This window comes from Bos grunniens, chromosome 9 (assembly GCF_055505025.1).
Source record: "Bos grunniens cultivar Pamir isolate PY7600 chromosome 9, Bosgru_T2T1.0, whole genome shotgun sequence".
NCBI lineage: Eukaryota > Metazoa > Chordata > Mammalia > Artiodactyla > Bovidae > Bos > Bos grunniens.
Window position 1 is genome coordinate 85,479,905 of NC_141173.1, and position 26,276 is coordinate 85,506,180.

At 36.9% G+C, this 26,276-nt stretch overlaps 1 protein-coding gene across 11 annotated transcripts in view; it reads left to right on the top strand.

The window, feature by feature from the left end:
• STXBP5 (syntaxin binding protein 5) overlaps window positions 1-26,276 on the top strand; it is a 159,507-nt gene that overhangs the window by 26,622 nt on the left and 106,609 nt on the right. For all 11 annotated transcript variants that reach the window (XR_015132471.1, XR_015132473.1, XR_015132474.1 and 8 more), the window contains exons 5-6: window positions 21,237-21,371; window positions 21,719-21,782. Coding sequence is in view for 6 of the 11 variants with exons in the window: in XM_086316630.1 (XP_086172756.1) it covers window positions 21,237-21,371; window positions 21,719-21,782 (199 nt within the window). In the remaining 5 variants the exon portion in view is untranslated. The remainder of the gene's footprint in view (window positions 1-21,236; window positions 21,372-21,718; window positions 21,783-26,276) is intronic.

The following is a 26,276-nucleotide window of genomic DNA, read 5'->3' on the forward strand; positions in this document are numbered from 1 at the left end:
GGCTGCTGGGAATATAGCATAGCATTTCCTAGCCAACACCAGAGCATGTCTGCATTGTATGCCAGACCAGAGCTGGCAGGTGGTCAGTAGCATAGTTAGCTATTGGGCTACATCTTGTCTGGGAAGATAAATCCCTAAATGGGTTGGAATCATGGTTCTACTACTAGGAAAGGGGCAAACATGGTAGAGGAGTTTATGGAAGGAGGGAGCAACGAGATAAGGGAGAAAGGGCAAGGAAAAAGTCAAGGTTCAGTTCTTCTCCACCCAATGGGAGTAGAGCCAGCCTATCAACTTGCTGGGCAGAGTTTCTTAGTCTGTTTGCCAGTGGGATCTCAGAAGAGGCTCTCCATCAGCCTCAAATGCCATTGGACTGGTGAAAGTAGTGGTGAGCATCTTAGTACTCATCTTCTTGGTGTTGGTCTCCAAGCATCTACTGACAGTGGAAGTGTAGGTATAGCAGAGTTGTTGTCAACCTGGTGTATTTTTACCCTCCAGAAGGCATTTAACACTGTTTGGAGACATTTTTTGTGCACTTGAATTGGGTTCGGTGAGCAGTGGTACTGTTATCTAGTGGATAAAACCACAGTTCCTGTCAAACACATTAAAATGCATAAGACAGTCCCCCATAACAGAGAATTATCTGGTCCAAAGCATCAGTCGTGTCAAAGTTCACAAAAGCCTGCTAGTTTCACTAGCCTGCTAGTTCACTAGCACATCAGAGTGAAATCATTTGATCACTGTGGGGTGCTGTGCAAATTCTCTTAATCTACCACCCACTGAAGGGATTCTTCCAGGATGTAGAATTCTAGTAGAAGAATACCTCTGATAATTCATTTACCAGTGGCATACCCATATTGCTTGCTGGGACACAGGAATGCGGCAGTATGTCATCCAAGTTCACATACATACACTGCAGGTTATCATGGCAATCTTCATGCAGGAGGGATCAGGCCTTAAGGAGTCCCACAGTGGTCAGAGTCCCATGATTGTCTGGTATGTAGTAAAGTCTCCTCTGTGGTACCCCTAAGGTTGGTTTCCAAAAAATTCTAATAAATGTGGATAAGGAACCATAAGCTAGTCAATAAGGTGCCTATAGGCACATATATTGGCAAACGGATGGCACCTTTGTGTGAAATATGAAAAAGTAGCCCTTTTTGGTGGATACAACTTCAGAGTCCACCATTCTCCTCCTTAGTGGGGCACCATTGTGCAGGGTGCAGCGGATACAATTGTATGAAGTGATCCTAAAAGTTACAAATCAAATCAACTGATGGAGTTCCCCATTTTCAGTTTTGTAATATACTCTACCCACCTCACCAGTAGAAACTAATTGGTTCTGATCAAAGTTCAGCTTCCCCTCAGCCTTTATTGTGCTGTGCTTAGTCACTCAGTCATGTCTGACTCTTTGCAACCCCGTGGACTGTATCCGGCCAGGCTCCTCTGTCCATGGGGATTCTCCAGGCAAGAATACTGGAGTGGGTCGCCATGCCCTTCTCCAGGGGATCTTCCCGACCCAGGGCCTTTATTAGGACAACAAAGAGCAAGACACTGTAGCATGGGTAACTTGGTTCTTGAATATTCTCTTTGGATGAAATCCTCTAGGATGGCCACAGACTTCTATAGCAGTTGTTGTACCTCAGTGCTGAGAAATGGGCCCGATGCCTCATGGTAGAACTTAAGTTCAGATTTCCTCAAAAGGTAGGGAGGGGCCAGGTGCCGTTTGGGAGTCTACTATTATGCAGCATCTGGTTCCAGGTGGGGAGGGGAAGGCATACTACTATGCCTACTACAGCTCTAGGAACCTGCCCATGGTGGTAAGACTTATTCTGCCCCTCATCCTGAACTCTTGTCATTTACGACTTTTGACTTTTCATAATGTCCTGTAATCTCTGCTCTGGTGGAAGCCTTCTGTAGGAGCAGCTGACCCAGGCAGGAGGAGGGATGGAATCCTATCATTTCCTGCCCATCCTTCCGTCTCCCTCATTTGCAGGTATCTGTTTTTTTTCTTTATGCAACTGCTTTGCGTTCCGTTTTTATATCCATATCAGTCAGAATAGTCTGGTATTATAAAATACTCTAAAAAATCTTAGAGTTAAAGGAACAACAGTTTATTTTTACTTATGCTATATGTTCTTTGTGGATTTGCTGGAACACTCTTTATTATCATTATCATTTTTATTCCAGAATCTTGGCTGAGGAACAGCCAGTCTTTACAGCATTACCAGTCAGTGTAGTGAAGAGAAAAAGAGTATGGAGAAACACGCTTGGCTGTTAAAACTTCTGCCTGGACATGATATATATCTCTTCCATTCTCATTTCTTGGGCCAGAGCAAGGCACATGGCCATCCCTAGTTTTACTCAACTAGAAGAAAAAGAGCTGGAATATTTATGAATACTTACAACTACCATGCTGCTGATTTTTATTATTGACATTGAAGTACAATAAGCAGTAACCTAGTTAATTTTCCCCTCATTCCACGATGGATTTGGGCTAACTTAATAGTTAAGTTACTCTATTTCATCTTTATGCTATGTGTTTTTATTCTGAAACTAGGAAAGGCAGCAAAAGTATGAAAATTTTATAAATCTATCTTATTACATTCTGAACAATTGTTAAATGCATCAAAGTTTTTATTGTAATATAGTCTTATTTTTTATTGTAATATAGTCTTATTTTCCAGAGAATGCAATGGCACCCCACTCCAGTACTCTTGCCTGGAAAATCCCATGGATGGAGGAGCCTGGTAGTCTGCAGTCCATGGGGTCACTAAGAGTCAGACATGACTGAGTGACTTCACTTTTCACTTTTCACTTTCATGCATTAGAGAAGGAAATGGCAACCCACTCCAGTATTCTTGCCTGGAAAATCCCAGGGACAGAGGAGCCTGGTAGGAGGCTGTCTATGGGGTCGCACAGGGTTGGACACGACTGAAGCGACTTAGCAGCAGCAGCAGCAGTCTTATTTTCGGAGAAGGCAATGGCACCCCACTCCAGTACTCTTGCCTGGAAAATCCCATGGACGGAGGAGCCTGGTAGGCTGCAGTCCATGGGGTCGCTAGGAGTCGGACACAACTGAGTGACTTCACTTTAACTTTTCACTTTCATGCGTTGGAGAAGGAAATGACAACCCACTCCAGTGTTCTTGCCTGGAGAATCCCAGGGACAGGGGAGCCTGGTGGGCTGCTGTCTCTGAGGTCTCACAGAGTCGGACACAGCTGAAGTGACTTAGCAGCAGTCTTATTTTAATAAATAGTTAAAATTTCTTATTTTAGTAGAAATTTATATAGGAATTACAATGATTTAATTGTAATTTTCCATAATGTGGATTTTTTCTGGTTTTAACTTTTTGAAATTATGCTATAATATGTTTGGCCACTAAGTTGTGTCTGGCTCTTTTGTGACCCCATGGACTGTGCTACAATATATATAACATAAAATTTACTGTCTTAACCATTTCTAGATGCACAGTTCAGTTGTGTTAAGCAACCATACAATGTAGATATTTTGATAAGATTTCACTTCTATAATTAAGAAAAAAAATGTAGAAATTGAAGTCTCAAATTTTGGTTTAATTATATGAATTTAGACATTACATCAATGCTTTGTTTGTTGGTTTTGGTAGAAACTTTGAATTTGACAAGTAAAATTCTATCTGGCAGTTGCCTTATCAGAATATGTTCAATTTAGCTTCTGTATTTCTTTTTTTCCTTTAAAGAAAGTTTAATTGGGAGAAAGTTGTGGTTTTATAATTAACTACAACTGTCTGCTAATCTTTTTTCATCACCTTGAACTATCATGGGTAGGATTCTTTTTAAAAAAAGTTTTTATTAGAGTATAATTGATTTACAATGTTGTGTTAGTTTCTGCTGTACAACAAAGTAAATAGCCTGTATGTCTACACATATCCCTCCTTCTAAAACCTCCCTCCCATTTATCACTCCTCTAGGTCATCACAGAGCACCAAGTTGAGTTCCCTGTGCTATAGAGCAGGCCACTGTCTGTTTTACACATAATAGTGTATATATGCTCATGACCAATATTCTTAACTACATTACATTTTTCCTAATGGTTTTGAAGTAACAGTATATGAAACATTTCAAGATTAAAGAATAAATTTATATATCTATGCTTTCTTATGTAGGATCTGTTATTCTTTTAATGAAATTTCAAAGGCTAGAATTTTTCTCCATAAATATATTAGACACCTCAATAGCCAAGTCTTTATATTGAAACTAAAATATTTGTCTTAAAGATACGTTTTCTTTTATTCTAACACTCTGATTTACAGTTTACTCTCTGATTTAAAGCTTTTCATTTGATGATATGTATTTTTAGAGAATAAAGCATGCATTCTAAACTAATGGTTAGGAAAATATATGGATTGATAATCCATTAATAATCAAAATTTCATCTTAGCAATCATCAATGGAGCATCAGTGACCAAAGTCCTCTAAAGAAAAAAAAAAGTAATCAATAATAAAGTAACCAATTCAGATATCAACATAGCAGTAGAGAGTTGATGCCTGTAATACTTTAGGAATTGACTGCTGCCATAGCGTCGGATTTTCTTAGTAGCATCAATAAAATAATGTAGGGACAAAAACTAATTTGTCTCATTATATTCTTATTATAGTATTACCTAAATACTATTCTTTGCATATTTATGAGGCTTAAAATTTGCTTAGTTTTCACAAGAACAAGGCATAGCTATAAAAGAAAATTTGGCTGGGTATCAGCCCTCAAAGTTTCTAGAGGTCTTGGAAATACTTTAATTCATTGCACATATTTAATGAGAAAAATATCATAATATTGGAACAGATTCTATACCTGGAATTACAGTTTTTGTGGTAATTGCAAAATATTTTTCTATGAAAACAGCTTAATGAAAAGTATACATGCATTAAATTTGAGAGCAATTTGGTGAGAGGAAATTCAGAACTAGAACAAAGGAATGGAATGAAAGCCAGACCTGTTAGGAAGGCAGGCAGAGAGATCTTCCACTCTGGACCTAATTCTAGTCCACAGAGAGAATTGCTTGCTCATATGGAAATGATGAGTCACCTTGGGAATTCTCAGTGTAGAGAACCACACGCTGAGACAAAATTTAAAAAGGGAACAGACATTCTCAGTGTTCAGAGAAAAAACAGTTGTGGACTGGTGACCTTGAGACTATAAAAGTCAGGAAGGGTTGGATAACTTCCTAGAGTAAACTTATAACTAAGGAATTCTGACAAGGAAATTGAGGCAGCCGGAGAGACTGATATACTTGCACCAGGGGTTTATAATATACTCAAGTGACAGTGGTACTCAGTGCAGAAGACACAAGAGACTCAGGTTCAATCCTTGGGTCAGGAAGATCCCCTGGAGAAGGAAATAGCGACCCTCTCTAGTATTCTTGCCTGGGAAATGCCATGGACAGAGATGCCTGGCGGATTGCAGTCCATGGGGTCACAAAAAAGTCAGACACGACTGAGCATGCTTGCACGCAGGTGCAAAAAAGATGTAGAAGGAGAGGATCCCTGTAACAAATACCTAAAAATGTAGAAATCACTTTGGAATCAAGCAGTAGGTAGAGGTTGGAAGAATTTGGGGAAATACGATAGAAAAGCCTAAACTGCTTTGATGGCTGTTTGTAGGACTTTGGACTCAGAGACTGCTGCCAGAGAGAGCTCAGAAAGAAGAGAGGAACATGACTTTGGAAACTGAAGGAAGAAGTTCCTTGTGCTATAGCAGCAGAAAGCTTAACAGAAGTGTCTCTTTGTACCATGTTTAAATGTTAACTTGTATATTTAGCTGAAGAGATTTCCAAGGAAAGGCTTAGAGGTGTGATCTGACTTTTTCTTGCTACTTTATAATAAAATGCAAGAGGAGAGGAATAAATTGAGAGAAAGAATTTTTAAATGAACTAGGACTTGATTTGGGAAATTCTTACCCCTGATCTATTTGGCACAAGACAGCTTCTGAAAGTGTGGCATAGGGAAAAACCTGAGGATGTGGCTGAACAACTTTTCAGTAAAAATCTTTGGCAGAACAAAAGGTCATAGTATTTAATTACATAAAGAACTCTTTTAAGAGATTGAAAGTATGCCTTGTAGACCTTCTCAACCAAACTAGACAACCTGTAGGAAGTTTGAATATCATTCTTGGGCCCTCTCAGCAGGAGCCTAGATAGAGAAGGTATTGCCTCCAAAAGATTTGTGGGTATGACTTTTTCTAATGCAGAAAACCCAGTGAAAGGTATTCAAGTCCACAACTCAGCTTGGACTTAAAAAGAGTACAGAATGAAAGGAGGCTACAGCAAAAGTACTTGGCTGTGAAAGTGAAGTTGCTCAGTTGTGTCCGACTCTTTGCGACCCCATGGACTGTAGCCCACCAGGCTCTTCCATCCATGGGATTCTCCAGGCAAGAATACTGGAGTGGGTTGCCATTCCCTTCTCCAGGGGATCTTCCCAACCCAGGGATCAAACCCAGGTCTCCTGCATTGTGGGCAGAGGCTTTAACCTCTGAGCCACCAGGGAAGCCCTTTCATGAGAAAGGATGGTTAAGAGGGCAGAACTGGGGTACATGGAGGCTTATTCCCAGGCCTTGAAGCCTTATTAAGAAAAATCCAACATTTGGCCGGTTGGACTTCAGAAATTTTATGGACTCATTTTCACCTTCCCTTTCCCCCCATTTTGGACAAGAATTCCCATAATTGTTATGCCATGCCTGTTCAGCCTGAATCCTTGAGGAGCTGGGAGCAGATAATCGGTCTCTTCAGTTTCAGATGTGGAATTGTGCCCAAGATCAAGACTGAATAGTTCTCAGGACCCTCATCTGCTACAAATTTAGATGGTGAGATTTGAATTTTTGAGCTGATGTTTGGATGAGATTTTGAAGTTGAATTAATGCAGTAATTGGTTGAGATTTTGGGAATATTGAGATGGGTGAATGTATTGCATTTCGAAAGGATGAATCTTTGGAGGTTGAAGGACAGACGATTAGAGGCAGAATTCTAAGATGGCCTCAAAGATTTTCACTCTTTGGTAAACACACAGCTTCTCCTAATTATTCAGTTCTAATCTAAGTATACTGCCATGAAGGAATTTTGCAAATGTAGTTGAGATCCCAAATCAGTTTCCCTTCATACAGGAAATTTATCTGATTGGCTTGGATTATCTGACTTAAAATGGCAATAAGTGAGTGGAATTACCCACATTGATTTGGCCTATCTCTGGAATTCAGTTTGGTTTAAGTGTCTCCCAGAGTATGTGGGTAACTTGAGGAAGATATGGGCACACTGATGAACCTCTGACTAGTGTTAGAAAGGAATGTACTGAAGAGTAGATGGTAGATAGGTAAACAACCGTGTCCACGATACTTTCCACTGTCTTCAAAATGAAGTTGAAACTTCTACTCAGCATGCCCTAAAAGGTTTTGTAAGATCTGCAACCCTTCTTTTTACTCACTGTAGTTTCTTTTCACTACATTTCTCCCTCTCTTTATGCATTATAATCCAGCCACCCTGGTTTTTCAGCTTTTTAATAAATTATCCTCTCTTATGCTTATTTGTATGAGCTGACCTCCCTGCTCAAAAATCACCTACGATTATCTTTCCATGGCTCACCAATGCCTTTTCATCTTTAAAGTCTTGTCATTTCCTTTACAGGTTTTTCTGTAAGTTCCCAAGTCTGGGTTTTGTATTACCACATAGTATGGTGCTCTTTCCCTAAAACAGTACAAACCATTGTTGTTGTCTAGTCATTCAGTCATGTTCAACTCTTTGTGACTCCATGGACAGTAGCCCACCAGTCTCCTCTGTCCATTCTTCAGGCAAGAATACTGGAGTATTTTGCCCTTTCCTTCTCCAGGGGTATTCCCGACCCAGGGATTGAACCCACGTCTCCTGTGTCTCCTGCATGGGCAGGCTGATTCTTTATGGTGAGCCTCCAGGGAACTCTAGACTTACTCTTATGGCCTTAGTTTCTTAATTGTCTTCTCAATTAGAAAATAAATTGTATGTATTTTCCTTATTTTTTTCTCAGCAGCAGTCTCAATGCCTGATATTCAGTAAATACTCTAAAAAAGTTTGATTCTTACCTGATTGCCTTTGCAGAAACAGAGGAATCTCTTTTCTCTTGAAGGCATGACCCTCCACACACTGTTACTGTGTGGGAAATAGGTTCCAACAGGGAGAGTCTTCAAATGAAAAAAACAGGAGTGTTTGCTCCAGGCTAATTTGATATAATCTTTATATACCTCCCACTAATCCAAAACTTGCTAGGTTGTTTGATTATCCTTCAAGTGCTATTTGGTCCATAGGTCCATAGCAAAGCTTTTACATTTTTTCCTTTTTTTGTAAAAAGAGTGAAATGGGAGAATAGAGCTTTGAGCAGTGTATTTCTTTTTCCTAAACCAGCATGCCTGGGAGTTAAAGCACACTTCAATCTGTAATAATCTGGCAGTGATTTTCAAAATTAAGATGGTTTTATTTTTCATTTTTCTGCCTTATTAGCAGGAATTTTCAGGACAAGTTTCAATGATATTGTTGATAGCAAGTAGCTTTTTCTTTTTAATAATTATAATAGTACTGCTTCTAGAGTTTTATTGTTAGCATAATATAGGTTTTTGACTTAAGAGTTTTTCCCCTTAAGAATTGGTTGTCAATTATGGAAGTTAACGAATCCACCTGCAATGCAGGAGACATGGGTTTAATCCATGGATCGGGAAGATCCTCTGGAGAAGGGAATGGCAACCCACTCCAGTATTCTTGCCTGGAAAATCCCTTGGACAGAGAAGCCTGGTAGGCTACAGTCCATGGGATCACAAAGAGTTGGACACAACTGAGCAACTAACACTTTTATGGAAGTTGTATTTTATTTTAATGCCTTTATAACATATTTTTAGATGACCGTGTGATTTTTCACCTCCCTTCTCCCTGAGGATTTAATCTGTGACATTAATAGATTTCCTAACACTAAGTTTTGGAGTTTTATGGTTTAGAAGACAGGAGAAAACAGAACAATGGGAAGAGGAGTAGTGACCGGAGGCGTAAGTGAAGGAAATTTTGTGGAATTAGAATATCTGTGTCAGGAGTTAGCCCTTTCAGCCTAACCAGTAGAATTAGAAATACCTTAGTGAGCTGTATTGTAACACTCTCAGCTCGGAAAGAACTCAGAAAATTTAATGCTTATCTGACACTAAGCCCCCACAAATACTCAATCTTTTAGACTTTGTTGGAAAGCTATGAAGTTAAATGTGTCTTAGATGTGGAGTTACTGCTAAAATAGAAAATATATAGTATTAAAACCATTAGAGAAGGAAATGAAGAAAATAAATAGGGGTTAGGAAAAGAGATAAAACATTAGAAAAACAGATGTTTAAGGAAAAAAAATTGGTTCAACTAAATCAGTAATCAGAATCATTTAGTATTCAACTAAATCAACTACTAAAATCAACTACTGAAATTTGGGGGTTTTGAGACTGGATTTAAAAACAATAAAATATAGCTGTTAAACTGTTTATAAAAGATATACCTAAAACATAATTACACAAAGGTAGAAAGTAAATGGAAGGAAAAAGGGAAGAAAAGCACAGATCATGCAACAAAGGTTACAGTGTTTATAGAAATACCACTAGCAAAAATAAAAACTTCATTCCAGGAATAAAAGAAAGGTTTAGCAAATGGAAAGTGTCACACTAAGGAATACTCAAGTTTTAAAATGTCACTCATCTCCATGTCTATAAATTCAGTACTGTTTGAATCAGAATTTTAGCAGCATTGCTCATTGAACTTAATAAGGTGATCTGCAGTACATTTGGAAAAAAGAAAGTCTCAGAGCAACCAAGACAGTTTTGAAAAAGAAATACGAGACAATAGGGCTTATTTATTAAATATCAAAAATCATAAAAGTATAGATTAAAAGGGTTCAGTAATTATAAGGGAAAGACAGATGAATCAAAACACAGTAAGTGGACTCTAGAAATTTGTATATGAAGAGAAAGAAAGATACACACACGCTTGATATATGACAAAGGTGTCATTGCAAAAAAAAAGGATGCTGCAGTAAACAAAAGATGCTGTGACGGCTTTTATCCAAATGGGGAAAAGTGGTCCCTACTCCGTGACTAAAATAAATTGCATGCCAGTTAAAAACCTAAATGCAAAATGAACAAAGAAAATGTAAAACTTGAAAGGAAATGACAGGGAGTATTTGTAAGACCTAAGCAAGGTGTGCTTAAATAGCATAAATAAAAAACACAAGCTAAAAATGAAAGGATTAAAAGTTCTGTACAGTACACTTACCATAAAGTTAAAAGGCAAACCTCATTCACCAGGTACTGATAGATAAGAACAGGAAATTCAGAACAATTTGTACAGTACTCTTTTTAAAACAATGACTCCCTCCGCACTCCAAATTCATGTTGTCGTATGTGTATGTTATGAACATGGAGCGAAAATATGGAATAATATGCTGCTGCTGCTGCTGCTGCTGCTAAGTCGCTTCAGTCGTGTCCAACTCTGTGCGACCCCATAGAAGGCAGCCCACCAGGCTCCCCCGTCCCTGGGATTCTCCAGGCAAGAACACTGGAGTGGGTTGCAATGTCCTTCTCCAGGAAGAATATGCAGTTCCAGGCTATTACTATGACTTACAGGGAGAGTATATTTTAGAGAAGATGAACATAATAAAAAACTATTAAATGATTTCAGTTCAGTTCAGTCACTCAGTCGTCTCCGACTCTTTGCGACCCCATAAATTGCAACATGCCAGGCCTCCCTGTCCATCACCAATTCCCGGAGTTCACTCAAACTCAGGTCCATCGAGTCAGTGGTGCCAACTAACCATCTCATCCTCTGTTGTCCCCTTCTCCTCCTGCCCCCAATCCCTCCCAGCATCAGAGTCTTTTCCAATGAGTCAAGTCTTTGCATGAGGTAGCCAAAGTACTGGAGTTTCAGCTTTAGCATCATTCCTTCCAGAGAACACCCAGGACTCATCTCCTTCAGAATGGACTGGTTGGATCTCCTTGCAGTCCAAAGGACTCTCAAGAGTCTTCTCCAACACCACAGTTCAAAAGCATCAATTCTTCGGCGTTCAGCTTTCTTCACAGTCGAACTCTCACATCCATACATGACTGACTACTGGAAAAACCATAGCCTTGACTAGACGGACCTTTGTTGGCAAATGATTTAAGTCTGTATAAATGTACAAATAGAATAATATTAATGCATTTGTGTATGCATATATATATATCTGTATAATATTTATGCACTTTTGTGTGTGTATATATATATAGAGAGAGAGAAAGAAACTTCTTCAGTAGTCAAGCCATAGACTCAAGATATTTAGAGTATGCCCTTTACTCTTCAAGTAATCTAATATATAAATGGAAAAGTACAGTTAACAACTCAGTTGCACATGAGTTGTTCATTAACTAAATTGTGTCCGACTTTTTGCTACCCCAAGGACTGGAGCATGCCGTGCTTTCCTGTCCTTCACTATCTCCCAGAGTTTCCTAAAAGTCTTGGCCATTGAGTTGGTGATGTCATCCAGCCATCTCATCCTCTGTCACCTCGTTTTCCTCCTGCCCCCAATCTTTTCCCAGCATCAAGGTCTTTTCCAATGAGCCAGTTCTTCTCATGGGTACCAGATAGCTTTTGTTTATCGTACCATTTGTTATATAATAATACTTTGACACCTTTATTTGCAAAGGTGAGTAATACTATTAAAAACAGAACTGTAAGAAACCCAGAAACCCTCCATACAACAAGCAACAGTGTTTTTCCGATGTTGTTGGTTATTTCTGTAGTTGACATACACTGTTTTCATATATGATAGTCACTGTTTTACTTACTGATGCTCAGTTTTTTGACATCCATTGATGATGTTAAGGTCTCATTTCACAGGAAGGGTTATTAATAGCATGATTTATTCGGACATATTTCCAAGTTCTTAACTGTTTTGTAAAAATTGAGATGTAATTGATAATATAGTAAATCAATACAAATGTAAAATGACCTTCAAAGATCTCTGAGGCTTATTTTTTGAAACTTTTATTACATTTTACTTCTGTGTTATAGATATGATGAAGATTTTTCTAAAGTAGCTGTGACAGTTTATCAGAAAAGATATGTGGGACTACAAATAGAAAAGTCCTTTGGACAGATTTATAAATTGCTTTCAGCTGACTCTGCTGTTTTGAGAATATTTGAACATTTCCATGTCATTAATGCAAACTTAAGTTTTCATCTAATAACAGGACAGTATAAGGTACAATTGATTTAAGAAAAATACCAAATAACATTTGCTTTTTTATTTTCTTCTGCATTAATTCACTTGATAAACAATGATTAAGATCCTGACTCATGCAAATACTATAATAAATTCTGGAGAGACATGGAAGTTATAATTGTCTAAGGGAGATGGAATAGCTAATTATAGTGAAATTTTCTTATGAAATTATAAAGATTAAAATTAACCAGAAAAAGGGTGTATCACCATGTTTGGGGAATTTTAGATAAAGCATTACAAAGGAGCCCATATGAACAGATTTGTAGGGTTAGTAGGAATTTTCTACAATGGCACAGAGGAAAGGGAATTTCCGTAATTTTCAGATGTTCTGATTTATAAAGCAATCTCACATGTTTCAGGAACTATATTTTGTTAGACATTGTTAGCTGTATAATCCATAGAGGATAATTTTGGAAAGATGAACAGGGTCTACTTCCTGAAAAGCTGTATGCAATTATAAGAAAGTTATTTTCAGCCTTTTTCCAACTTTTAAATCATTAAATGAATAATGTTGTCTGAACAAGACATGTTATTAAGTGGTGTTTTTTGATCACTTTATACTATCATATAGATAAGTAGCTGATGAGGTACATCTCTTTGCTGTGTTAGCCAGGGTTCAACATAGGAACAGAAAGCCCTGTAGATATTTTTAGCATAAAGGAATTTAATTTAAGGATATTACTGTTTATAATATGTTTGGAAGTGTGCCGGAACTGTTAAGTTTTAGACTTACTATTACTGCCGTACAACTGCCTCTTGCCATGTAAACCTCAGGAGCAGATCTTGGAATGCTGTGTTCGGTTTCCACTGCTCTTAGACCTCAGGTTTCCATGAACATTCTTGTCAGCAGAAACAGCATCAGAAAAAAGGTCTTCACCTCACTTCTGCCTACAAATCTTAAGCACATTCAGTTAGTAGAAACATAATAGCATCTAGAACTCCAGTTGTAGGAGGGTTTGGCAAATACAAGTTTTAGCTTTCTAGCATCTCAAAGACGAGAAGGCCTATAGGAGGATATGAAGAGAATACTGAGTAGCAGTTGACCAAATCCAGACTATAACCTCCTTTCTCAGACATTTATACCACAAAGTGTCAGTAAATATTGCCTAAGAAGCATCATGGTAGAAGATAGGAAGCCGTTAGAATCTTTGAAGCAAGATAATGGTGTCTGTGACCTCTCTTTGCTTTGAAAAGATAACTCTTGGGGCAGCTTGGAATTGATTTAACAATCAGTGGTAATGGTTTAAATTAGACCCAGGCCACAGGGCTAGAGAGAGATTAAGTCAAGAATATCTGATTGTTTTGTTAACTAACTTAATAAATTCTCACAACTTTTTATAGTTCATTTGTCCATTTAATGAATATTTGTTGAGTATTAGGTGCATGATAGTGTAATATTTGCAAAGACTGTAAAAGTGATGACGTATTTCTTGTCATGTTGGGCTGATCGAATGGTAGTCTAAGCATGTAGAGGAGTTTATTGGCTCATATTTCTTTCTATGGATTAAATTGTAAAGTTGTAATCATCTGTGTATTATGCCCTTCTTTATGGGTGGTTAATTTCAATATAGGAGGCTGTTTGTGTTCTCCTGTTAAAGAAAATTGGTAATAGTAAATCTTCCTTACAGTGCTTATTGACTACATAGTATTTGACAGATTGCTGCTAAGGATAGTGAATAGAATATTTGTATCACTCCCTAACAGTTAACATATTGCACATTTTTTTAAAGTTCTTCAAGCAAATATAAAAATTGTTGTGTTCCCAGTAATACTTTGTGTACATTAAATACATTTATGTGTAAGTTCAGTATAGGGAGTTAGAATACAGCTCCATTTAGTGTCACACTGAAGGAATTCAACTTTATTATCTGTGTATTTCTAATGTATTAGTTTCATTCACACTTTTTATTTTTTTGGCTCAACTTGTTCATTTTAAAGTTTCTTTTCAGCCTCAAGTTAATATTCCATTCTTATTTAACCTTATTAGTGTTTACTGGGTTTTAATGTTTTCCATGTGGTCTCAACTATATGTAGTATTATAAATTATTTTTAGTATAACCTTTTCCCTTAATAATGTCAGCACATAAACTTAACTTGGTTTCCTGGTATTAGTAAAAATTGAAGTCACTGTCATTTATTATGATGTTTATCACCTGAAAATTAAAAAATCTTTATGATAAAAGTACATGAAAAAAATAGTTATGAATTTGATTTTAATCACAGGTAATGTTTTAGCTTCATGATAAATACACTTACATTCCTAAAAAGTTTTCCTGAGGCCTTTTTAACATAACTCTAGAGCTTTAAGAATTGGTTTGCCCATGTTTCATGACTTCATTTTCAACTAAAAATTTTAGTTGAATAGATTATATTATGTAATAGATCAATTATCTATTCCTGAATATCAAAACATCCCAAAATTTAAGAGGCTAAAATAATGATTATTTTGTTTGCTTACCATTCTCTGCATCAGCCACTTGAGTTGGGCTTCGCAGGAGTCGTTTTCTCCTGTAGTCAATGTACCACACTCATGTGGTTGCTCTACTGACTTGGGTGATCTAGGCTTGCCTTCTCATTTGTCTGATGGTTGATGCTTGCTATGGACTGGGCCATTGTCTCCAGAAGTTTCTTCTGGGTTTCATCACATGGCATCTGGGTCCCAAAAGTATAAGGAAGAGGGAAGCCATAACGTGCAAGTTCTTTTCAGTCTCCGCTTGTGGCACAACTAAAGTTCCGTTGCTCAGTAAAGTCACATTATCAATCCTAGCATTAGCGTTGGGGAGATGGTGCAGGAGAGAGTGTACGGTGGGTGGAGATGAGATCTTCTGGAGCTATCACTGTAGTATTTTCCATATGTGATACTTGGTTCATTGTAGAAACCTTATTTCCAGTATTTTTCACATCTTTTGATCTGAACTCTTTTTGAAATGATAGTTCAGTCCCCTTTGTTTCATGACCACTTTTACTGAAAAAAATTAGATTTCCATCATGGATTGCTTTCTTCAGTCCAGTCACTCAGTTGTGTCCAACTCTTTGCAACCCCATGGACTGCAGCATGCCATGCTTCCCTGTCTGTCACCAACTGCCAACAGTTGCTCAAACTCATGTCTATCGAGTTGGTGATGCCATCCAACAATCTCATCCTCTGTCATCCCCTTCTCCTCCCATCTTCGATCTTTCCCAGTCAGTTCTTCGTATCAGGTGGCCAAAATATAGGAGATTCAGCATCAGTCCTTCCAGTGAATATTCAGGACTGATTTCCTTTAGGATGGACTGGTTGGATCTCCTTGCAGTCCTGGGGACTCTTCAAGAGTCTTCTCCAACACCACAGTTAAAGAGCATCAGTTCTTCAGCACTCAACTTTCTTCATGGTCCAACACTCACATCCCTGTTTGACTACTGGAAAAGCCATAGCTTTGACTAGATGGACCTTTGTTGGCAAAGTAATGTCTCTGCTTTTGAATATGCTGTCTAGGTTGGTCATAGCTTTTCTTCCAAGGAGTGAGCGTCTTTTAATTTCATGGCTGCAGTCACCATCTGCAGTGATTTTGGAGCCCAGGAAAATAAAGTCTGTCACTGTTTCCATTGTTTCCCCATCTGTTTGCCATAAAGTGATGGGACCAGATGCCATGATCTTAGTTTTTGAATGTTGATTTTTGAGCTAGCTTTTTCACTCTCCTCTTTCACTTTCATCAAGAGGCTCTTCAGTTCCTCTTCACTTTCTGCCATAAGGGTGGTGTCATCTGTGTATCTCAGGTTATTGATATTTCTCCTGGCAATATTGATTCCAGCTTGTGCTTCATCCAGCCCAGAATTTTGCATGATGTACTCAGCATATAAGTTAAATAAGCAGGGTGACAATAAACAGCATTGATGTACTCCTTTCCCAGTTTGGAACCAGTCTGTTGTTCCATTTCCAGTTCTAACTGTTGCTTCTTGACCTGCATACAAATTTCTAGGAGGCAGGTAAGGTGGTCTGGTATTCCCATCTCATGAAAAATTTTCTGCAGTTTGTTGTGACCTACCCGGTCAAAGGCTTTTGCATAATCAATAAAGCAAAAGTAGATGTTTTTCTGGAATTTTCTTGCTTTTTGATGATCCAGCAGGTGTTGGCAGTTTGATCTCTTGTTCCTCTGCCTTTTCTAAATCCAGCTTGAACATCTGAAAGTTCATGGTTCACAGACTGTTGAAGCCTGGCTTGGAAAATTTTGAGCTTTACTTTGCTAGTGTGTGAAATGAGTGCAATTGTGTGTTAGTTTGAACATTCTTTGGCATTGCCCTTCTTTGGGATTGGAATGAAAACTGACGTTTTTCATTGCTTTCTTAGATTCATTAAATAACAAAATGTGCATATAGTTTTTAGTATGCCAATACATGTTATTCTTTTTAAGTAACCAATTAATATAAATTTTCACCAATTTAATTATTTAATAAAAAGCTTCCTTAGTTATATATCTTTATTTCCAACAGAGAAGACTAAGATTCTTATTTTGTAACAAGGAAATAAGGTCATGTTTGTATAACAAATTTAAAGGACACTAGCTCATTATAGTAAGTCAAGTCCAGTTTGTGTTAACCACCAGCTTCATATTTTGGTAACTGACTAATTAAATTGCCCCAAATTTTAGAATCTTGTATTTCTTTGTAAAGCATGTTGATTGACTTGCTTCATTTTAGTAGTGCATTTCGAGGAACCATATTTTCTTATTGGCCTTTCCCTAAGGCACTGGCATGGTATTGTTTTATTTGATTGCAACATGGAATTTTATTTTTCTCATTATATTCCTAATCCAATATGTTCATGAAAATTTGCTAGTTAAGAAATTATCAAGTTAATTGTGATAAAAAAAAAAAAAACATTTGACTTTCCCCCTCCTCAATTGACTTAAATAATCAAGGTAGTTTTGGAACTGAGTAAGTTTTAAATTTGGTGGGGCATTGTACAAATATACCCCTATGGTTCGTATTGTTTTTAAGTGTACAAGACTCATTCTAGGGATAATATTAAAGTCTTTGTGCCAGATCAGTAAGTAAACATTTTAAGTTCCTTCTTAAAATGTTAAACATTAAATAGGATAAAGATTAAAAGATAAAGATGCTTAAAATTTCCCAGCAATGTAAGTTGGTTTTATAGTTGACTGGAGGGAAAAAAAAACCTTACTATGGTAACTAATATTGAAAAAGTGAGTCTAGGGAAAAACTCTAGATTTCTTTCTGAACAGTAAAGAATTTGTTCTGACTTCACTTTAAATATTTGAGAAACAGCTGTAGTGTGGTGTTGCTGTGCTAAGAACAGAAAATATTGTATGATATATCCAAAATCTCTACCATTAAGGAGGTAAGTTTAAACTTTGTAAACATATGACTTAAATAATGTTAGTATTAAAATCAAAGGTGGATCATGTAATTGTATTAAGCCAGTAACTACTGCTTTTTTGAAGAATAATGGATAATTGCAAAAAAGCAGTACAGATCAGGAAGATGGATATTTCTGGGGTTTTTTTTGCTTTTTTTTTTTAGGTCCAACTCATGATTTTGGCTTATTTTGAAATTATTTTTGAATTTTCAGAATGTTTCAGCTATACTCATGTTTCACTTTAGGGCACATTTCAAATGAGATAGTTTATGATATTTATCGCATTGTTCATTTTGTACCTGGCATGCTATTAGTGTAATTTATTTTCTTCATGTTGTTAAAATTTGCCTATAACTTAATTGGTAGAGTAGCGTTTAGTTTTTTATAATAATTAGCTAACACTTATTGAGCACTTACATATGTCAAGGCCCCATTTTAAGCATCTACCATGCTTTGTCTATTTGATCCTTTCACTGAGGCTCTGCTGCTTAGACACTAAAGCTCTAAGAGATTGAGTGGGTTCCTGAGGGTCATGCTAGTGAGTGTTGGAGCTGGAAGTTACACCAAGGCAGTTGTATTAGAGTCACAATCTTTTTTTCATAATTCCTAAAACCACACAGCTCTGAAAAATTTATTTTAAAAAGCTTGATTTAGGTATAATGGACATACAGTAAACTGCACAAATTTAAAAGTGTGCAGTTTGATAAGTTTTGACACATACGTACACTCATGAAACTGTCACCATAATCAAAATAATGAACCTGCCCGTCATCCCAGAATGTTTCCTGTGGTAATCCCTCCTGTCTTCTGTTGCTGGTCCCTACCCCACAATTCCAGGCAAGCACTGACTTGTTTTCTGTTACAATAGATTAGTTTACATTTTTCTATTGCATATAAAGGGATTCCCTGGTGGCTCAGAGGTTAAAGCATCTCCCTACAATGCGGGAGACCTGGGTTCTATCACTGGGTCGGGAAGATCCCCTGGAGAAGGAAATGGCAACCCACTCCAGTATTCTTGCCTGGAGAATCCCATAAACGGGGTCACAAAGAGTCAGACACGACTGAGCGAATAGTCTAGTCTTATTGCACATAAATTGTACATGGAACCATGTAGTATATCTTTTTTGTCTGGTTTTCCCTCATCTTCAGTACTTTGAGATTAATTGGTATTGTTGCATGTATGGTTTATTTTTATTTACTACTGAATAATATTCTAAGTATATAACACTTAAAATAATATTCTAAATATATGAGTTTGTTCATTTACCTGTTGAAGGACCTTTGGTTTATTTCCACTTTAGGGCTCTTGCAAAGTTTCTATGAACATTTGTGTACAGGTCTTGTGTAGACCTGTACATACACTTTCCTTCTTCTGGTTAAATACCTAGGAATGGCATGGGTGGTTCATATGGTAGGTGTACATTTAGCTTTTTAAGAAACCACTAGTAATTATAGGTAATAACACAGTGTTACATATTTCAACTTTTCTGAGAGAGTAGGTATTAAACGTCCTCATCATAGAAAAAAAATTCTTACTATACCTGTATCTATGGAGGATAACTAGATTTATTGTGGTGATCATTGCATAATATATACATATGTTGAAGTGTTATGTTGTACACCCAAAACTACTGTTATATGATGATTATGTCTCAAGTAAACGCAATTGCCAGAAATTATTCCTCAAAAATAATCAGTGCATTCACCAGATGTTACCACGTAAAGAAGCCACCTGCCAGAGCAGGATATGTAAGAGACATGGGTTCAGTCCCTCGGTCAGGAAGATCCCCTGGAGAAGGGCATGGCAACCCACTCCAGTGTTCTTTTCTGGAGAATCCCGTGAACAGAGAAGCCTGGCAGGCTACAGTCTATGGGGTTGCAAAGGAACAGACACGACTAAATGACTTAGCACCCATGTACTTACATACTCAGGAAGATCCTCTGGAGAAGGAAATGGCAACCCACTCCAGTAATCTTGCCTGGAAAATCCCTTGGACAGAGGAGGCTACACCCTATGGGGTCACAAAGAGTCGGATACAACTGAGCAACTAACACACCACTGTACTAGGTAATACACAAAATACTCATTTGTACCTTTCTAAAATGTGGAAAATTCTGAAACCTATATAGGCCTAAGTTTTTGTAAAAGTACTGTGGACTTACTGCCTTGTGGAGTAATGTGTGTTTGCTTAGTTGCTCAGTCATGTCCTACTCTTTGAAACACCATGGACTGGAATCCACCAGGGTCCTCTGTTCATGGTATTCTCCAGGTAAGAATACTGGAGTGGGTTGCTATACCCTCCTCCAGGGGATCTTTCCAACCCAGGGATCGAACCCAGGTCTCCCACATTGCAGGCAGATTGTTTACTGTCTGAGCCACCAAGGAAGCCCAAAAAGTAGTAAGATACTATAAGATGTTTTTTTGATTCAGTAGTCATTTCTTTGCTTTGTTCAATTTACACATAAATCCTTTGGAAAAATGACATGCTGTCATATAAACCACTAACAAAAAATATAGATGATGAACCTTAAGTAATTATCTATTTTATTACCTTTGGGAAATAGTGAGACCATGAGTTGCATGTATTTGAAGTGTTTTCATCTTGAAATTTCTCTGTGATGAAATTATGTTAATAGGAATAACAAATGTTCGGTATGTTGTATCTTGTCTAATGCTTAGTGTCATTTAAAGAGTTCAGCAGTGATTATCTTCATTGTATATTATTTGAAGGGCTATTCCATTAAAATCTTAAATAGTATATTTTGAAAGACACACACGTCTGAAAAAAATGAGTTTATATGGTTTCATAACATACAATGTTTTACTAAAAATGAGTTCTACGAAAAGGACAAGGTAGGTTCCATTCTTTACCTTGTAATCAATTGAGCTTATTTAGAAAATGTTTGAAATTGTTTGAATGATTATAAACTTTAATTCATGCCTGTAAATTTTTATAATGTGTCAACAAATATCTCTTACATCATTGGAAAGAGATCATTTGAGTATATTCCAATATCATTACCTAAGCCTGAGTACAGAGGATCTTTGCCCTCCAGAGGCGTAGAAGTTGGTGAGAAAGGTAGACTGTTTTATAAGGCAAGCCAGATAGAGATACAAAAGTATTGGGATATTGATTTGAATGAAGGTGGTATTTTAACTAGATCTTGAGCAAAAGAAAATTGTGAGCAGGAGGAGTATTTTGCATGGAAGGAATAGTCAGCACAGGTATTGAGATGGATTAGTGTGTTCAGTAACTTCTGAGAAATATGGTAGTGCCTAGGAGTGATGAGTGTTAGCTCAGTTTGTGGCTTTACAGATTCAGTTTGTGATGTGCATGAAGTGACACAATGGATTTGAAATAGCCAGATATGAAACACATACTAATGTCAAAACTCGTCTTTTCTCTGTTTTGCTGTTTATTTTTGTAATGACTTATATTTGACATTAAAGTAGAATTAGCATAATTGAATATTAACTGCAGTGAGGTAAATATGATGGTTGTATCTTTTTTGTTTCCTAAATTGTATATATCAGTATTACTCCTCTAATACTGTTAATAAAATTTGCCAAGTATTTTTCTAATTTCCTTTGGATATATTTTGTTTTGCAGGGTTACATTTTGCCATCTGCCTTTCCAGAGTAAGTGGCTCTATGTGGGCACTGAACGAGGTAACATACACATTGTCAATGTGGAGTCCTTCACACTCTCAGGCTACGTCATTATGTGGAATAAAGCCATTGAACTGTGAGTTTGAGCAAATGTTGCATATGTATTTCTACTCTGTAGGCCTCAGTTTAGCTGAATGACTAAACTGTATGACTTCTTTTTCTCTGAGTAAATATTAGTAGAACTTTTTTTTTTTTAAGCATAATGCTACTTTTCTTATTTTTGATATGAGCTATAGAATTGAATGGCATACCCCAATTGGAGGCTAGAATTCAGTAAAATAAAAATAGCACTCATTTACTGAAATGTTTTCAACCCTTGTAAATATATCTTTATTTTCCAGTTGTTATTTCTGTTGTAATAAATGTGTAGTTGTATTGCCATTTTTGGTTGAGAAAAAAAAATCTTAACTTTTTTTCTTTCAGGTCATCTAAATCTCACCCAGGGCCTGTTGTCCATATAAGTGATAATCCAATGGATGAAGGAAAGGTAGATTGTTTCAAATAAATATATTTGTTATTTAAATGCATGAATTCCAGTATTTTTTACATATGCAAACTCTTCTGGAATCATGCTTACTCTGCAAATTTGAGATTGCTAACAAAAGTTGTATATCATATAAACAATTGCTTATTTATAGATTATAAGGAACAAGTGAAAGAATTAAAATCACTTACATTTTAAAGAAGAAAACTCTAAAACAAAATTTAATAAATACAATTAAAGCTTATTAACTTGTTTTTTGCTTATTTGTAGTAATTCCCCCAATTCTCTGATAATCCTGACAAAACCCATTTTCTTCTAGTTTTGAATTCTTTTTTATACTTTTTGTAGTTATTCAATTTTTATTATACTTACCACATAACACCTCTCTCGCCTAAATTTTTCTTCATAAAAATCTCAGGTTAATCAGTTCAGTTCAGTCACTTAGTCGTGTCCGACTCTTTGCAACCCCATGGACTGTAGCACGCCAGACTTCCCTGTCCATCACCAACTCTTGGCGCTTGCTCAAACTCATGTCCATCGAGTCAGTGATAACATCCAACCATCTCATCTTCTGTCCTCCCCTTCTCCTCCTGCCTTCAATCTTTCCCAGCATCAGGGTCTTTTCCAATAAGTCAGTTCTTTGCATCAGATGGCCAAAAGCATTGGAGCTTCAGCTTCAGCATCAATCCTTCCAATGAATACTCAGGACTGATCTCCTTTAGGATAGACTGGTTGGATCTCCTTGCAGTCCAAGGACTCTCAAGAGTCTTCTCCAATACCACAGTTCAAAAGCATCAATTCTTCAGCACTCAACTTTCTCTATGGTCCAACTCTCATATCCATACATTACTACTGAAAAACCATAGCTTTGACTAGACGGACCTTTGTTGACAAAGTAATGTCTCTGCTTTTTAATATGCTGTCTAGGTTTGTCATAGCTTTTTTTCCAAGGAGCAAGCATCATTTAATTTCATGGTTGTAGTCACCATCTGTAGTGATTTTGGAGCCCCCCAAAATAGTCTCTCACTGTTTCCCCATCTGTTTGCCATGAAGTGATGGGACCAGATGCCATGATCTTAGTCTTTTGAATGTTGAGTTTTTTTTTTTTTTGAATGTTGAGTTTTAAGCCAACTTTTTCACTCTCCTCTTTCACTTTCATCAAGAGGCTCTTCAGTTCCTCTTTGCTTTCTGCTATAAGGGTGGTGTCATCTGTGTATCTGAGGTTATTGCTATTTCTCCCAGTAATCTTGATTCCAGCTTGTGCTTTATCCAGCCAGGCATTTTGCATGATATATTCTGCATATAAGTTAAATAAGCAGGGTGACAATATACAACCTTGATGTACTCCTTTCCTGATTTGAAACCAGTCTGTTGTTCCGTGTCCAGTTCTAATTGTTGCTTCTTGACCTGCATACAGATTTCTCAGGAGGCAGGTAAGGTCTGCTATTCTCTTTAAGAATTTTCCACAGTTTGTTGTGGTCCACACAGTCAAAGGCTTTGGCATTTTTATTTTATTAGCCAAAGTTAATATTAATCAAAGGCTCATGTTAATAGGTATGTTTGAAAATAATACTTTTTTTATACTCAAAACCAGTTCCATGCAGTCATTACCTAGCTGTTGTTAATTTAGGTTCCTTAATACCCTGAAAATCAATAAAATTTAGTTTAGTTTCTTTAGTACACTAAAAAAAAGTAAAATTTTCTTTTCGTGAATCTGTTTCATAATTTAAACCAGTCTCAGTTCTTTTTAATTACGTTTTTTCTACTTATAAAGTTTCATGATAATTAGTCTGCATAAATACCAGGAAGTTAATCACTATCAGAAATCAGTGAAATGAACCTTCTGGATTTTGTGATGCAGTTTACTCAGGTTTTTCCTTTCTTTAATTACTGGGACTAGTGATGCCTCTATGTTGTGTTAACACCGTTCTCTTATTTGACACAGAAAACAAAAGGATGGCTGTACTGTACTGTTGGGAGCTGACTTTATCATGCCATTGTATGTTTTGAGAGAAACTTTCCATGAAGCAAGTTATAGTAACCTGTATCTTCACTTATTTATTTTTGGTATAAGATAATTGTCTAAAAGCCAGCCTTTAGGTAGGGGACCTGGTAGAAGAGTTGAAAACTTTCCTTTATTTTACGCTGAATCCATCACTAAATCATTTCAGTCCTTCCACTGCAGTGTCACTTTGCTATTCAGTCTCCTTCCCCTACTGCAGTTCAAGGCATTCCAACCCATTCTTGAGTCGTCTCCAGATCAGTCTTCCTCAAGTGCCATTTTAATCTTCTTGTTCTCCTGTTCCAAAGCTTTCAGTGGTTCTGTATTATCAAACAAACAAAGCAGTGTTTCTGTACAACATAACCCTAGGTTTCATTATCTTTGAGAACATCCTTACCTGAACACTGTGCTGAAGCAAATAGTTACTGTTGCCCAAATGTGAGCTGCTCTTTACTATCTCCGTGACTTATTTATGTAAGACCTTTTGTTCAGAATTCCTTCTCACCGTTCTTTCTCTACTGAATTCCTACTCACATCTTAAAGCTCAGATTAAAATATCATATCTTTCATGATACCTTTCTTGATAATCCTGACATAAAATGCTTTATCACTTCCAAATTTATTAGCACCTTAGTTGTGCAAGTTTTACAGTATTTACCACATATTGCCTTGAATTAGAAATGTGTTATCTCAACTCCCCTGAACTTGAAGGACTCCTTGAGCACAAAGATAGTATTTATGCAAGTTTATATTTTCTATAGCACTCAACATGCAATAAAATAATAACTGTTCAATATGTTTGTGCTAAGTCACTTCAGTCATATATGATTCTTTACAACTCTCTGAACTGTAACCCGCCGGCTCCTCTGTCCATGGGATTCTCCAGGCAGGAAATCTGGAATGGGTTGCCATTTCCTTCTTTGGGGCATCTTCTCAACCCAGGGATCAGACCCATGTCTCTTATGTCTCTTGCATTCACAGGCAGTTCTTTACCACTAGCATGACCTGGGAATCCTGGTTCAATATGTACTTAATTGAAAAAATTTGTATCATCCTCATTTTTTGAAACATGGCATTATATTATCCTCCTTAATACCCAGAATTAATCTCTTTCAAACATTTTTACGTATTAGGGTGCTAGAACAGATGATATTATCTAACTTTTGGTTTCTAATAGAAAATTTTACTTCATGCTACTGACTCCTATTTCTAAAGATCTCTTTGACATTGTGTCACTGAAAAAAGAGGTAAGGTGATAGGATATGTCCTTTCAAAGCTAACCTTATGGTGGATGACGCTGCCACATTAAGCACAGGTCCTGGCCAAAGAAAGTTAAGTGTTCGTGTCAAACCCCTTACTTAACAGTAATAACTACCATTTATTAACCCCTACTTTGTCGGGCACTGCTTTCCACTTTATGTGCACTAATTTTATTTGATCCTGCCAACAAATCTTAAGTGAGCTGTTTTCCCTGTTTTATAAATAATCAGGCAGAGACTTGATCCAGTTATGTATTCCAGAGGTACAAAGCTAGATATTGATGGAGCTGGGATTTTGAATAGTGATTTCTCTGATTTCAACCTCAGAGTACTCTCCATTATGCTACATTTCTTCTGTAAGATGTAGATCACGTATTAATGTGAAGAGCTGTATCAGTATACCTGATGAATGCTTTTTATGAGAGAAAAATTCAAAGAAAATTCATCAATAGTACTGTTAAAAAATTAACATTTCTATGAGTTATAGAAGATTCTAGTGGGAATAAGCTTTGAATTTTCTGTTTATAAGTACCACATCCTTCAGTTCTTCTATTTTTTACTATTTAGGAGATTATAGGGGTTAAAGTCTAACTTGTTGGCACAGATTTCTGATATTTGTAGGAAGGTAAAGCTGGCTGGAGGGGTTAAAGTTTACTATAATCCTCTTATGTTGTTAATGTCTGGATGGGTAAAATATTTAAGTTGAATAGTTACTATTGGTAGATCTGGGCCTAGACTGTAAGTTACCTGTGTCCTGAACAATCCAGTATTGTTTTACACTATACATAAAATATACACTGTACATTGATTCTTAAATGTTATCTTTTTCCATCTCTTTTCTTACTCCTGAAGTTTCTCTCTTACTTCCCCCATCAGAAAATGCCATATACATGTCCAGGATGCTTAGAAGGACTAAAAAGGGTAAAGGAAACAAATACCAGTTTTTTTCCCAGAAGGAGTATGTATTACAGATGGTCAAGGAAAGAAGAGTTTATTTTAGGAAAATTAGCTCTACTTCGTACCAAGATGTAAATTTGTTTTATTAGTTTCAGTGACTGGGTCTTTTGAGTGCCCCTATACACTGAAAATACACTAAGTTACTATTTAGTGAAAATTACTGGGCCTGCCTCCAAATTTGTTCATATCTCCAGATTACGTGAATGATTATTGACTAGTTGCTGGTTATTCATGTACTTATTAAACAAATATTTATCGAATATCTACTATGTATTAGTA